The following is a 15957-nucleotide window of genomic DNA, read 5'->3' as shown; positions in this document are numbered from 1 at the left end:
TTTATATTTAATAAGAAACAGAAGGTGACATTGCAGAGCACAGTGAAATTCTATCATAATCTATTTTCCTTTCAGGTAAAGGTAATCATTCAACATTTTTAGTTTTAGAAGAATTTTTCTTTTTATGCTAAATCTCATATTTTTATATATACTAGTAATGTGGGTGAGGTTTTTTAATGTCTAAAATCCTTTTAATTATTTTTTTGTATATGGGTGTTTTGCGGGTACATGACGGTATACTACTTGACATGTAGTACCCATGAAAACCTCAAAGGGGTATTGCATCCACTTGAACTGGAGTTGCAGATGGTTGTGAGCCACTGTGTGGGTTGTGAAAACAGAAGTTGGGTACTCTGGAAGAGAAGCCAATGCTCTTAACTGCTAAACCATCTCCCCAGCCCTGATGCAAGATACTGTTGATGAGTAATGAACTTATAGCAGTCCCATATATGGTATCACTATATATACACATGGAGTAATATTCTAAAGCTACCACAGATTTTATTATAATAATAATAAAAAATTTAGAGCAAATTATTTTCTACAGCTATGAAACCATATTTTAAAATAGGACAGTGATTTTACCTTTCCAGTGGGAACTCAATAATGGTATGAAACAACTTGTCAATTTGTTGAGCTTGCACAAACATAAATTAGCTGTCGTCTATCACTGTCACACAGTATTAGATGAAATGATAATTGCAAAGTTCTCCATTCCTTTAGAAACTTGTTCCTGGTAATAAGGAAAAGCAATCTGAGCCATACCTGCCCCTTCCTGCATGACAGCGCTGATTTTGCCACTGAAGAGCACATCTACATGATTGAGGATGAACTCAACAACCACAGATTGAATTCTCACTTCCATGAAAGCTGCTGTCCCACTGAAGCAGGCCGACTCTATCTGCTTTGATCTGTGGGGTCAATAACAGTTCCATCAGGGCTGCGAAGGGAGGTCTCCCGATGCACAATTCCTCAGCACAGAAGTTCCAGAGACATTGGTGGAAGAAATCATACTTTTACAGTCCCTTAGGCAACGCCTACAGGCTGCTTTAGGGAGGTGTTAACTAAAATAATAATTTGCTTTACTTTTTAACCTTTTTTTTTATTGTTTGTTTTTGACGAACCATGATGCAAGGCTTTTTACAATTCAAGAAAGCTCATCCTCTAAAGATCATAATCAAATGTAAGTTACCTCAGCAGGTTTGGTGCCCAGACAATGGCAAGATTTTTTGCATGCATATTCGTGATGGAGCAATAGTCCGCTAGAAGAGAGAGGTGTCTCATCAGGAACTCCAGGGTTCTGAAAATTGAAACAGAACATGCTAGTTGAAAGAGACACTATATGGCAGTGTGGAGATCACTGGCTTGTAAGTTTCTGACATCAGAATAGAAAACAGTGCATGCACAATACACACATTTGTGCTTTAAACATGTGTTTAAACATCATTCAAAATGAAATTTCCAAAAAACTAAGTTTCCACACCAAGTAATATTTTGAAGTTATGCTATTCTACTTTCTGCAAATAACTAAAAGGAAAGGGTCTAACCATCTAAAAGCATAAAAACAAAGCATTACAAACTTAAAGGTGACCTTAGCAATTCTAATAATACCAGGAATAGTGCCTGGATAGCTGAAGTACTTTCATAGTGAAAAGCCCACCCAGCTGTAATGTCCTTGTTCATCTTATTTATTTAAACCATTCTATGCATACGGAGATTAAATTACTCGTCAGGATACTTTTGGAAATAAAAAGTGATCAACTTATTCAGTTGATACACATACACACCCCTACACACATATCTGTGTATACTACCTATCACCCATCTACAGCAGCATCTCTGGATAACAACACAAAGATTAAAACCAATAAAACAGTGGCCAAGAGACAGAACTAAAGTTTCTATTATTAGAAATAACAATTTATATATAAACCAACAAAGATCTAGTTGTGCCCAGAATGCATTTCTCTGTCTGCCAGGTCATGACTTACCTGTAGTGTGGTGGGGGGAGCTGCTGGATGACATCATGAATTTTTATCAACCGCTCTTCATCTGTTGCTGCTGAAACGGCATCCTGTAACAGACATAACCCAACAAACCAGTTAGCTTTGCTAGTCCAAATGAGAGTTCTTGACTTGCAGTCTCACTCTGATACTCATCTACAACATGTATCAAGACACTGCATCAAGAGGGAACACTGCTTCCACATGCTTGGTGCTCAGATGCCACTGTTAAAAAGCGTGATGGTATGCAATGTCACACATGCTAAGTTAGTGGTTCAAAGCAAAAAATAAATGAATAACAATTTGAAAACTTTAAACACCTAGTTCTCTTGACTACTATTATTTGTTCAAGGAGGTTTTTTGTTTTTGTGTTTTTTTAAGCATAAAATGAATTCTCACTGAAGATTAAGTCAAAATACATTTTAAATGACCACACAACAGAACTATCCAGAGAATGTGAGATGATGTGCCCCAGCCCATACTCACAGAGAACTTCTCATACAGCTGGTAGGTGAGCAGAGGGTTTGGGAGCTCTCGGAAGTACAGCTTACAGAGGGAGCCCACAGAATGGATGTCTTGAACATAAGGCTCTTTCGTCAGGTCGGGGACATGCTCAGAATCAAACTCATGACTAGCCCAGACAGGAAAAAAGACAGGATTACTTAAATGAAGAAAGGAAAATATATGCCATAGAACAGAACGCAAGTACACAAAATGTTCAATTATATGTAACAAACCAGTATTTGGACTTCAATAATAGTAAGAAATTATCTTTTGTCAGATATCCATGTGGAAAATAAGGACACAACTTAAACAATAAAACAGAAATAGCCTCTAGCTCAAAAGGTTTACCTTTACTTCAGTAACTTGCTACTTTCTTGAAATCATTAGATTTCATGTATTACATTTGGGTTTTGACACACATGCATGCAGGTCAGAACTCAATTTGGGAGTGTGTTCTCTCTTTCTACTATGTGGGTTCCAGCTTGAAACTCAGGTCACAGAGCTTGGTGGCAAGTATCTACCTGCTAAGTCATCTCACCAGCTTTCTTCAAACATTTTAGAGAGATAAAATACTATTGAAGTATTGAGGAGGCTAGAATACATGGTTCTGGGACATTCTTTGCTAGTTTATCTCAACCATGTTACTGGTAGCTATGGTTATAAAAATTACTGTTTCTGAAATAATTTTAATTTATTGAATTAAAAAAAAAAGGAAAATGTCAAAGAGTTTTACCGAAGTCTCTGGATATTGGAGGCAACGCCAGAGAGACGATATATGCCATCCACAATGCCATACCTCTCGATGAATGCTGTGCAGCTCTGAAGAACCTGGGGCACTAAAGAGAGTTTAAGGCAGATTATTGTTGCTATTCAGTGTAACCAACATGACACCCAAAACATCTTAGTTTTTATAAGCAAAATAAAATTTATAAATCGAAGAGCAAATTAATTAGTCTGTTATTAAAAAAAGAAGAGAATCTGATTATTACACCTCATATCTAAACCTGGCAATACCAAGCCTGGCTCTGTTTATACATGGTGCAGTCTCTGGCCACAGACTCATTTAGATCAAATGTTTAACCCCCAACACAACTATAGACTACAACAAACAGCAGTTCACTCGAATGCCATCCACAGCAAATGATTTTATAAAGTTAAGCACATGTGCCACCAAGGTAATTACTTACAAGTGCTGTACTACTTCACTCCTAGACACGTTTCTTTTACCTCTTAGTCAATGCAAAGGGAGAGCTACTTCAGGCATATGGGCTAGAACAAAAGTTCAAAACTATGGGAAAAATTTCTGTAACCATTTAAATTTTTACCATAGCCAGGGACTGGCACTCTTTATTTTTTAATGCAAATTAATCAGCACACAAACTTCTTAATTGGCCATTTGATAGTGTTAGTTAAAATCCCTGACAAGCAATAATTGGGAGGACATTACTCGGTCTATAAAGAAATAAATACTACACTAAGGATAAAACACCCAGAAGCTGGTTGGGTGTATTAGTAAGACAATCTGAGCTACTGAATCTCATTTAATGTATATTACTATGTCATTTTTTTGTAAACTGTAATGGCACCTTGCTTTTCTTGCCTCTGGCTAAAGTCATCTTTCAAATTCTATCAGCTATCATATTTCACATTTAAAATTTGAAAGCCCATGTGATTAAAAATAAAAAAGCAGTGGCAAATCACATTGATCGCTTTGTATATCAAGGACTAGTCCTTACAGTGTAGACACTTCAAAACATTCTCATTCTCTCCCCCCCTCTCTCTCCCTCCCTCCCTCCCTCCCTCCTTCCCTCCCTCTCCAACATGTGCATGCACAAACACACCATGAGACATATACAGAAGGGAAGTTAAAGGGCAATGAGGGAACTGGTTCTCTCTTTCCATAATCATGTGGATCCCAGGGATCAAACTCAGGTCATCAGGCTTTACCTGATAAGCCATCTCACCAACCCCACAATGCATACTTGTTTAATTCTCAAAGAAATTGTATGGGCAGAGTACTATTATTACCCTCATTTTATAGTCAACGAACTACATCTTCAAATGTAGGGCTTCTCACAGGGGTTCTCTGTGAGGACGAGATGGTTCTCACAGAGGCCTGGAGGAACTGATGGAAATTAAATTACAACACTAGTAGTTTAAGCAGAGTCAACATTTTAAATTACTGCAATATACTGCCAGGTTCATAAGGCCCTTTATAATTTATACTCACTACCTTGTTTCTGTGTTTTATAATTCTAGAAAAACAGAACTCCTCTCTTTAACCAGTTTCACCACATAGAGAACTCTATGCTGTTGTTATAGCAGGTTCAGTGGTCACTCTTTTTTTTTTGTGTTTTTTTTTTTATTAATTAATTTATTTAATTATTAAAGATTTCTGCCTCTTCCCCGCCACCACCTCCCATTCCCTCCCCCTCCCCCAATCAAGTCTTCCTTCCTCCTCAGCCCAAAGAGCAAGCAGGTTTCTCTGCCCTGTGGGAGGTCCAAGGACCACCCACCTCCATCCAGGTCTATTAAGGTGAGCATCCAAACTACCTGGGCTCCCACAAAGCCATTACGTGCAATAGGATCAAGAACCCATTGCCATTGTTCTTCAGTTCTCAGTAGTCCTCATTGTCCATTATGTTCAGCGAGACCGGTTTTGTCCCATGCTTTTTCAGACCCCGGCCAGCTGGCCTTGGTGAGTTCCCGATAGAACATCCCCATTGCCTCAGTGTGTGGGTGCACCCCTCGCAGTCCTGAGTTCCTTGCTCGTGCTCACTCTCCTTCTGCTCCTCCTTTGGATCGTGAGACTTCAGTCCAGTGCTCCAATGTTGGTCTCTGTCTCTGTCTTCTTTCATCGCCTGATGAAGGTTAATATTCAGGGGGATGCTTATATGTTTTTCTTTGGGTTCACCTTCTTATTTAGCTTCTCTAGAATCACGAATTATAGTCTTAATGTCCTTTATTTATGGCTAGAAACCAAATATGAGTGAGTACATCCCATGTTCCTCTTTTTGGGTCTGGCTTACCTCACTCAGGATAGTGTTTTCAATTTCCGTCCATTTGTATGCAAATTCAAGAAGTCATTGTTTTTTACTGCTGAGTAGTACTCTAATATGTATATATTCCATACTTTCTTCAACAAGATTGACAAACCCCTATCCAAACTAATTAAACGACAGAGAGAGAACACGCAAATAAATAAGATCAGAAATGAAAAGGGGGACATAACCACAGACACAGAGGAAATTCAGAGAATCATTAGATCTTACTACAAAAGCCTGTATGCCACAAAACTGGAAAATGCAAAAGAAATGGACACTTTTTTAGATAAGTACCATATACCAAACCTAAACCAAGACCAGGTGAACGATCTAAATAGACCTGTTAGTCGCGAAGAATTAGAAACAGTTATCAAAAATCTCCCTTCCAAAAAAAGCCCAGGACCAGATGGTTTCAATGCAGAATTCTACCAGAACTTCAGTGGTCACTCTTAAGCTTCCCCAAAGAACCAAAGTCAAGGAAGCTGCAGCACTCTGCTTATGTGGTTACTGGACAGATCATTTCCAAATGTCTCCTGATTATACAGCTCACAACTGTAAACTCTTCAAGGTGAAAAACCAAAACAAGCTTCCTCCATCTTTGGGCATTCAGCACTCAGGAGTGCCATCCTGATATGACTACAAAATCAGCAAGCGATTAACTCACTTGTGCTCTGAGAGCCAGTTACTTAAGGGGAGGGGGGCAAGGAACGCTTTGGTTTCATACAGAGTTATATTCATTTTCAGTTGTGTACTTTTATCTCTAAGACATTCAGGAACTTTAGTAACAAAAAGAGATGCTTATGTATCAGAGAAGAAAACTATAGAGAACTTTTGAAGCTTCTGGGTGTTTCTTAGAAATAACCAATCTGAGCCAGGTAGTAGTGGCGGTAATGTACACCTATTATCTCAGCACTCGAGAGGCTGAGGCAGGAGGATCTCTGTGAGTTCGAGGTCACCTAATGTGGGATTCCCCTCTGTATGTTGTGAATACCACTGGTGAATAAAGAAACTGCCTTGGCCTGATGATAGGGCAGGGTAAAGCTAGGCAGGGAAAACAAAACTGAATGCTGGGAGAATGGAAGAAGCCATGGAGCCACTACCGGAGACAGACATGTCGGAACCTTACAGGTAGGCCATGAACCTTGTGTTGAAATATAAAATAATGGAAATGGGTTAAATTAAGATGTAAAGCTAGCCAATAAAAAGTCAGAGCTAATAGGCTAAGCAGTGATTTAATTAATACAGTTTCTGTGTGGTTATTTTGGGTCTGAGCTGCTGGGTGGTTGGGAAACAAACAAGTGGCCTCCTACTACAAGCCTGGTTTACAGAGTGAGTTCCAGGACAGCCAGAGCTGTTACACAGAGAAACCCTGTCTTGAAAAACCACCCCTCCCTCCAAAAAAGAAATAATCAATCTGGTGTGCTAAATATAAAGTCATCTTTTAAGCTTAGGTCCCATTTCCAATAGAAATGGAGTAAAATTTAGGGTTACAAATTTGTAACCTATTCCAAAGCAAATATATTTACAGATTACTGGAATAATGAATGTGAACACTTTATAAAGGGAAATGGAAGTATTAATGTGCATGTGTACATACACACCTGAGTGTGTGTTTGTACATTCTTATTGTTTTGCTACTGCCCATGCCAAACTACAAACTCTAGGGACACTCCTGTCGCCACCTCCCATCTCCCACGCTTGGGTTCCAGATGCTCATGTTACTCATCTAGTTTCCATGTGGGTCCTGGCTCCTCACAGCTGTGCTTTTACTCAGTGAGCCACAAACCTCCCCTCAACCCCAGCTCCTTGTTCTTTGTTAAAGAAGCTTTTCATAGGGCTGAGGATGTGGCTCACTGGTGAAAGTGTTTACTATACAAGCACAAGGATTTGAGCTTCGTCCCCAACAACTGCGTAAAATTTGGGTGCAATGGTCCACATTGTGACCCTAATGCTAGGGAGGAGATGGGGACCCTGGGACTTAACAGCTGGCTGGTCAGCAAAGATACTGTTCCAAAAACCAAGGTGGCGACAAATGAGAAATAGATCCAACACTTACCTCTGTATTTAGCAGTCACATGTATGTACCAGCACATGTGCATGCGAGCGAGTGTGTGAGCGCGTGCATGTGCGCGCGCGCGCGCACACACACACACACAGCTTCTTACTAAGCATGCTAGGTCACCCATGTACATAAGGATTGGCCTTGGAAGAAATCCTTTCAGGAGAGGATTTTATTTTTCATTTATGTATTAATTATTTCTTCTTTATTTATACATTATTTGATTTTTACAAAAATAAGCTGCCAAAAAGCACAGGTAACTTTTACTAGACACTTATATCATGTGATAGTAAATATGTTCATAATCTCCCAAAGAAGCAGGAAAACTTTTTAGCTACCCCCCTCCCAAACAACCTCTACCAAACCAGCCAACTTCATATAAAACAATGACCTAGCTGGACTATAACTATAGAAACCTTCAAAGTGACCCCTCCAAAATAAGATCACTTCACGAACTATTCATAAATATTCTAAATACAATTCTGGTTTGCTTTAACACTTTCAGTTTTGGCTATGATCTTACAATAAGAGAATAAGAAAACATTTGAGTTGGAATTCAGGAAGTTTAGAATTACTGCTAAAAGTAGTAGGATGAGACAACAGAAACCGACCCTTGTTTTCACATGACATTTGGTTTTATGACTGGTCTCTTTCTCTCACACTGCCCAATCGATACTTATTAGATCGATTTTACCTGTGGATGCCATGCAGGCACTATGGGCAAGGATGCAATGCACAGTTGACTTTCAGGGAGACGGCTCTGTGGCACTGCCACAGCACTACCGTGCACTCAGAACAAGCATGATTCCCAGTGAGGAGACTATACCGACACAAAGGACTGGACTCGGAGTGATTTCATCTGTCTCCCCCACCTCAGCACTATGTCATAAAACCCTCATCTATGTACAGTAGTTTAAAAGTAAGGGCCTTTGCTCAAAGAGACAAATAACTTCAAAAACAGTAATGTGTAGAGTTTCCTCCCTTTAGATTTTAAAATACTTTTCATGTATTTTTTTTCTTTTCTTATTTGTCACAGGGTCTCATGAAGCCAAGGCTGGCCTAGAATTCATCTTGTAACCAAGGATGACTTTGAACTTCTGATCTCCTTGACTTTGTCTCCCAAGGACCGGGACTAAAGATGCACTCTACCACGCTGCTTTACAAAGTATGAGGGACGAAACTCGGGGCTCTGCCTACTGGGAAAGCCCATAAATGGGCTACATCTCCAGTACTAATACTTTTGTTTCAGATCAAAATAATTTTACCTATTTCCTACAAAGTTCTCACTATTCTTATTAGCAATTTCCTTTCAAAGTTTTAAGGAAATCCCATTTTAAAAATGTACAATAAATAAAAGAAGCCTTCATGTAAAAAAAAACTTAGATACTCGAAAACTATGTTCCACCTTCCAGACTTTATAATCACAGAATTTATAAACATTGTGTAAAACCTTCTAATTGTCAACACCAAATGTTATGTTGGCAGCTGTTTTCCACTAATTATGAAAAGACAGAGGGATAGAGAAAGGGATCCACTAACTGAGGAAGGAAGGGAGGGAAGGAGAGAGAGGGAGGGAGGGAGGGAGGGAGGGAGGGAGGGAGGGAGGGAGGGAGGGAGGGAGGGCGGGCCAAAACTTCTAGGTCTGAGCTGATGCTGGAAGGTCAGGCATGGAACACCCTGGTGAAGACTGACTCTTATTAATGATCCCACCCAGCAAGCATGTACAATGGTAAGAGACATAAAAACAAGAAAATAACCTGACTCTAAGGTTAAGGATATTCAAGTAAATGATAAAATCAGTAGAACATCTGCACAGAAAATTCTGTTGGCATATTTTTAAAGAGCCAGTCTTATAAGTATCTGTAATCTTTAGTGAGCTCACATTTGCCAAACTATGAGACATTAAGCTCTGTGAAATCATCCTGAGAGAACCTGGGCACTAGGGACAAGAAAATAAAGAATAAACAGAAAACTGGTTTGTCAGGCTCCTACATGATTTTTTACAACACCATGTAAGAGAAACAGGTGGGGTTTGTGATTTGCTCCAACATGGAGGTGCTGAAAAGTAGAAAGTGTAACAGGATTATCTCTGTAAATATGATCACTCACTAGGAATACAACTCAGAGAATGAATCGCTCAGCAAAATATTATTCTGATATAAGCTTCTCAGAAAAAAATGTGTGACAAATATCCATGTTTCTGGTAAAGACCCTGAAGTCATGCTTTGTTTAAGGACCGGGACATATGCTCAGGCAAACATCCTTGGATTTCACTGTGCCAACATCAGAGTGTGTATTCACACGCCTAACCATGTGGTTACTTTACATCCAGCTTGTATAATCCTGTAAACTGCTCCAAGGGCACAAACCGGGGCAGCACATTACTGTTCTGAATACTGTGGTTAATCATGGCCCAATGGGTAAATATTTGTATCTGTGAACATATTTAAACATGACAATTGTAGAGAAAAGTTTAGTATAAAATAAAAAATGCCACGCACCTTTTGAGTGCACTTACTAAATGGGGATTTCAGGACTTGAAAACGTGTTGGCTGAGTCAGTACCTAGGCCCAGGCATGCTATGCACCTCTGACTAGAAAGCTGTTGCACGGGGTGCACTAAGCTCATAAAAATATTTTTCTTTAATAAATTAATCTTAGCTACTATAACTGTTTATTTTATAAGTTTTTTTACATTTTGACTATTTTGTAATCACTGCTAAACCCATAATTCACTATAGTGTTCTTCCTTAACCTCCAAACTTTTTAAATTATTTTACTTTTTTCAGCTTTCTTCTTAGAAATAAAGACATAAACATCTAACCCAGTCTAACTCAGGGTCAGAATCTTCAGTACCATAGTCTCCACTTCCCCATCTTGTCCTACTGGAAGCCGACAGTGCTTTCTGGGGTCACTCTGAAGCCCTGCCACAGTTGTTCCTAGTGAGCTGTCCATCTCCGGGTATCCACAGCAGGCAGCTTGACCTACTTCTCTTCTACCACAGATCTGCCAATAAGAGCATCACACAGCCCCATCACACAGCCCTTACAGACAGCCTTTGGCACTGGTGTAAACTGAGCTTGCTGAGGCCTAGGAAAGCTGCTGCAAAAGCCCCATCATGAATTTGGGTGGCTCTTTTTCTCCCACAGCTTCCTTTACTCTTGCTGCTTCTTCAACTGTGCACTTTTGATGCAGTTCCAGTTACTCCACAGTCATCCATTCCTCAAGAACATCCCGTGACTGAGTATCGCCCTCACCCACACCTAGGGTTAAGGCGTTTGCCAGCTCCACCTCAGCCATGCTGATTTTCACAACCTTCCCACCCTTGGCAAATCTTCTGAAGCAGAAAGACTCTTCTAGATGCCATTTATAGCATGCTTTGGTGATGCCCAAGCAAGGTTCTGGTAGTGAGAGTATTTCAGTTTGATCAGAACTTCATGAGCCTAAGACAAGTCAGCAATTAACTTGGTCATCTCCCTAGCCCCAGACTGTCAATTTCTGTTAGTCTCCTTGCCCCTAATAATGCAAAGTGTTCTTTAAAATATTTCTTTATTCTTTCATAATTTATACCCCCCACTTTACTTTCTTCATATTCTCTCCACTTTCTTTTACTAAATCCCTTCTTCTCAGCCACTCTCTTACTACTTTCCTGCACGTGGGTGAGTGTGTGTGCTTGTAGCCCACTAGGATAGCATGGATGGTAGTGCTTTATTTGAGCAACGGTAACTCACCAGTGTATACACCACTGAAGAGTATGACACTCCCTCTCCAGCAACTACCCAGAGGGATGGGGCCTTAAGAGATCCCTTCCATTCAGACAGAATGTTAGCTATGACATGTCCAGAGGGGACTGTGTCAGGGCACTCCTTCGGATCCTCTGTTTCCTGCATTCTTTCTGCCTCCTAGTCAGTGATGCTCCCTGAGCATTGGAGGAGTTCTGCAGATTTCCCATTTAAAACTGAGCATCCAATAGTTACTTGTTTTCAGTACTTTGATCAGTTTTGGGTCTCTAATAAAACAGAACTCTTAACAGTCACCAGCATGTCTTTCTTTATGATCAGAGCTATGACAGAACAAGTGTGCCTGACAGGAGGGACCAGTCATCACTGACTGCCTTCTACCTGCATAGTTCCTAATCATGCTTAACACCGTGTCCAGGGTAAGCAATGTGGCCTCTTCCTGACAACATTAATGGTTGCTTTTATAAACTTAGGGACCACAATGAAAAACACAAAATGAGATTAAATCAAATACATGAGAAAATAATCCAGTCAAGAGACACAGTAAATGTAAAATGTGTGAGGCTGCTGCCATCACAGCATACCATATAGTTCCAGAGTAACTTTTAAATAGAAGCAATGCACTCTAAAATAACAAGTGTAATTCATAATGTGTAAAACTATCACAATGAAACATTTTCTATAAGGAAAATGTGCTTATTTTAAATAGTACAGTTATCACATAAAATAGTAATATTATCATTCATTATCATTATCAGGAACTATGTACACAGGTCTGCTATGTCACACATATAATCCCAGCACTCAGGAGCAAAGGCAGGGGGATCTTCATGGCCATTCTGGACTACATATGACTGCAATCTGGGCTACATAGAAAGACTTTGTCTTGAAAAACATAAAAAATTAGGTATGTCATTATAATTTTACAGTTTATACTTTTATACAATGACCAGTGCCAATTTGACATAAATACTCAGTGCTGTGCTGGCCAAGACATTTTGCTGAGAGGCAATTATTCTGGAAACTAAACTCAAGCCCTGGGATCTCCAACCTGCACTAAGTTTTTGGAAGCCTACAATCTCACTAGGTGACAGGAATTTTTCAGCTACACTGCAGCCTTACAGGACTACTGTCATATATACAATTTATCACTGCCCAATACAGCACTATGCGGCACACTACTATAGCTTACAGTTGTAATTTATTTATAAAGTCTAAATAAAGCAGAGTGAATGTAAGGAAAAACAATTATATGTAATACATAGGTAGATCTTTTTATTTTATATATATTTCTCATCTTCTCTCACAGTTATATATAAAAATATGAATATTTTTCTTCCTGATTGTTCTAGTTGTTTTATAATTTAAAGTATACACTTAATTCTTTTAGACTTTAAATAGTCTATGTGTGTATAAAATATATATCATGGTATAACTGCAGATATAGACTGCAAACAATATAGACAAAGTCTCAAATTTTACACACTTATTAAATGAAATATAATCTGGATATTAAAAAACACATTTCTGTTCTAATTAAAACTTCAGCCCTCAAAACTTCAAACTCCTTTCCCTCCCTCCTACAATTCATCAACCACTAAATTATTCATTCAGAATTTAAGGAGAAAGGAATGTACATTTTAGGTATAAAATCTAGGAGACTTGTTTTAGGATTTTACAGTATCAAGAAACAACACCCGTCATTGGAAACAAATGTTTGAGGACATGAACAGGGAAGCTGGCTGAAGAAGTAACCTGGACAGATGTGACAAAGTCCACAAGGTAACAATGCCCTTTGTATGCTGCCAACTCTATCCGATCAGAACACTTCTGGCAAAGCACTTCCTAAGACTCTCAGCTCCACCCAGAATGGAGGTGAGCCCCAGCACCAGCTGCTAAACTTGAACCACGGCACACTGGTCACCACATCTGCCCTGTGACTGGTGACAGAAACCAATACAAACATGTCAGGAACAACATAAGCTCATAAAGCTGAATATTACCTTCAAACCCAGAATTCAGAAGGTGCTCCCCCAGGTCACAACCAAACACTCTCTCCTTCAAGATTCCCCGCTGCTTTAGCTTCTGTTTTGTTGGGCGAGACTTCATGAATGTTCGTAGGAAAGTAATGAGCTTGCCGTGCTTTTTGGACACTAAAAAAACAAAAACAAAAAGAATATCTTAGTTGTGGCAAGGATTACAATTCAGTTAGCACAAGAAGAAACTAACCTTGATAGTCTACCTTCAAGATAACCTGCTATAAACATACTTTATAACTGCAGGCAGTTGTCTAACTGTTGATGCACTTTGTTCTCCCTAGACTGTGATCCTATTTGATGGGACTGTAAGCAATTACATGCACTGTAGTCTGTGACTTTTAAATCAAGCTCGCCTGGCAAACCAGTCACCATCTCAGAGCATGAAGAAGGAACTGAGTTCAGATCCAGTGTCTTGTTTTGGATATCTTCATAGTAAGAAAGGCCTGGCAGAGAATAAAGGTAGTTCCCATCCAGTTGTCTGGAAATGTTCTTTTCTTTTTTCTTTTTATGTATTGGAGAGTAAGCCCAGGACCTGTGTATGCTCATCAAATGTCCTGCCACTAAGCTATCCTCAGCCTTTACACTTTTTATGCTGAGATGGTAAGTTGTGTGGACAGCTTTTAACTGTTTTGTAACCAGGCTTTGCACTTAAGATTTTCATGCCTTAATTTCCCAACTAGTTGAGATAGACCTGAATTTCACGCCTGGATAAAATATTTCTCTTAATGGTAAGACATTTCCACAGCATTTGTAATTCATGGGATACAACAGGAGAAAGAAACTGTCTTCCCTCTTCTTCCACCAAGAGGCACATCCTGTGATGGCATAAAACACGGTGATCAACCTAATGGCAATAAAATACCACATTACCTAAATACATCAACTTAACTTGTTTGAAGATCAAGACAATAAATAAAAAAAATAGTATCTGGAGAAAACATTTCCATTGATTAATACATGAGAAAGACAACAGTGAAAGCACTGAAAACAAATCCCTAGAATAGTGATGTTTGCTAAGAATTGCACCCTTCAGGGTGAGTTACTCTAAAAGACAGCACACAGCAAACCAACACCAGAAGCTCAGAGATCAGGAGCTGGACGAAAGGCATTTTGCCAAGGTTTTAATTCCTTACTCTGTACACACAATTACTGGAGTCTGATTCATCTTTCTCCGGATTCTTCAGCAAATCCAAATATTCAGAGCAGATGAAGACAACTGAGGGAACTCTGTGCACCTACAGCAACTCAGGACCCAGATGGACCACTCTAGACCAGGTCAGACTTCACCTCATGGGAAACACTATCTGCAGATGGAAGCATCTTTCTCACAGACTGCAAGTATCCTAGCTAAGCTTTCTTGAGACACTTTCTTTGTTATGCTCAGGAAAAGTTCTGGATAAACTGGAGCAAACAGTCCCTCTACAAGTTCAATGGAACAATCTGTTTTAGTCATCAAATATTTAAAATTTACTCAGAAGTCAGTCGTGATGTACACACCTTTAATTCCAGCACTCAGGGGGCAGAGGCAGGTGGATCAATGACTTTGAGGCCAACCTTGTCTAAACAGTTCCAGACCAGCCAGTGATACACAGTAAGCCTTCACTCAAAACATTTTTTTTTTTACCTAGAATCAATATAATTTTGGTGCTACCTTTAATGTGTTAAACCTGCAAAAATTAAAAAACTTTCCTGTCTAAAGTTCTTTGCTGTAAAATAAGTGTCATGCTCTTAATTTCACCAGTATGTGGTGAGATATTTACAGTATATTGGTTAATTTCAGAGTCTGTGACACAAACTATAATAATAGGCTACTGTATATTTCCCCCTAGCTGCTAGTAATTTGATTAATTCATATTTACTATTGTGTGTACATGTGTGTACAAAGCATGTGGAAGACAAAAGACAACTTTTGGGAGTCCCCTACTTGCTGAGGCAGGGTCTCTCTTATTGTTGTTGCCATATTGTATATTCCAGGCTAGATCATCCATGAGATTGCAGGTGATTCTCCAGTCTCAGTCTGTAGGAATACTGGGATTCCAGAGTTCAGGCATTTTGGACATATTTGGTTAACAGGCTTGTGAGATAAGTGCTTTTACACTGAGCCATACAGTCAGCCTTTATCTCCAATTTTAGATGAGGACAACGAGGCACAAGATGGTAAGTCAACTGTATACTACTTAAATGAAGAGAGCAAGAGAAAGCCAGATGTTTTAGTGGTTAATAAGGAAACTTGGGAGCAAAGAAACCCAGGAGACAGGATGGTCAGGGAGAACTGCTCCAAGGAGTATGTGTCAGAGCCAGAAGGCATGAGAGCTAGTGGGGCAGCAAGTATTCAATGTGGTTACAAATGACAGGTCACAGCAGAGTATGGGCTTTATGCCATGGGAACACAATGACTAGCTTGAACAATTTAAACAAGTGATTACTTAAAAAGCCACCCAATATGAGAAAGTCAATCGTGCACCAACAAGGAGTTGGCTGAATATATCATTTTACACTCAAACAGAATTACTGATATGCATTTCTTTGCTCCTTTGGTTAGTTTTTTGAGACAAGGACTCCCTACGTA

At 39.4% G+C, this 15957-nt stretch overlaps 1 protein-coding gene across 4 annotated transcripts in view; it reads right to left on the bottom strand.

Moving 5' to 3' along the window:
• The window catches only part of Arhgap32 (Rho GTPase activating protein 32), a 227892-nt gene that overhangs the window by 15821 nt on the left and 196114 nt on the right, over positions 1 to 15957 (bottom strand). For all 4 annotated transcript variants that reach the window (XM_057766589.1, XM_057766587.1, XM_057766588.1 and 1 more), the window contains 6 exons: positions 13353 to 13502; positions 3241 to 3343; positions 2490 to 2634; positions 1992 to 2074; positions 1193 to 1300; positions 766 to 911 (listed from right to left, as the gene is read on the bottom strand). In XM_057766589.1, the coding sequence (XP_057622572.1) occupies positions 766 to 911; positions 1193 to 1300; positions 1992 to 2074; positions 2490 to 2634; positions 3241 to 3343; positions 13353 to 13502 (735 nt within the window). The remainder of the gene's footprint in view (positions 1 to 765; positions 912 to 1192; positions 1301 to 1991; positions 2075 to 2489; positions 2635 to 3240; positions 3344 to 13352; positions 13503 to 15957) is intronic.

Source organism: Chionomys nivalis, chromosome 4, assembly GCF_950005125.1.
Source record: "Chionomys nivalis chromosome 4, mChiNiv1.1, whole genome shotgun sequence".
NCBI classification, from domain to species: domain Eukaryota; kingdom Metazoa; phylum Chordata; class Mammalia; order Rodentia; family Cricetidae; genus Chionomys; species Chionomys nivalis.
Note: the sequence above shows the minus strand (reverse complement) of the source record. Positions and strands in the feature narration are given on the sequence as shown.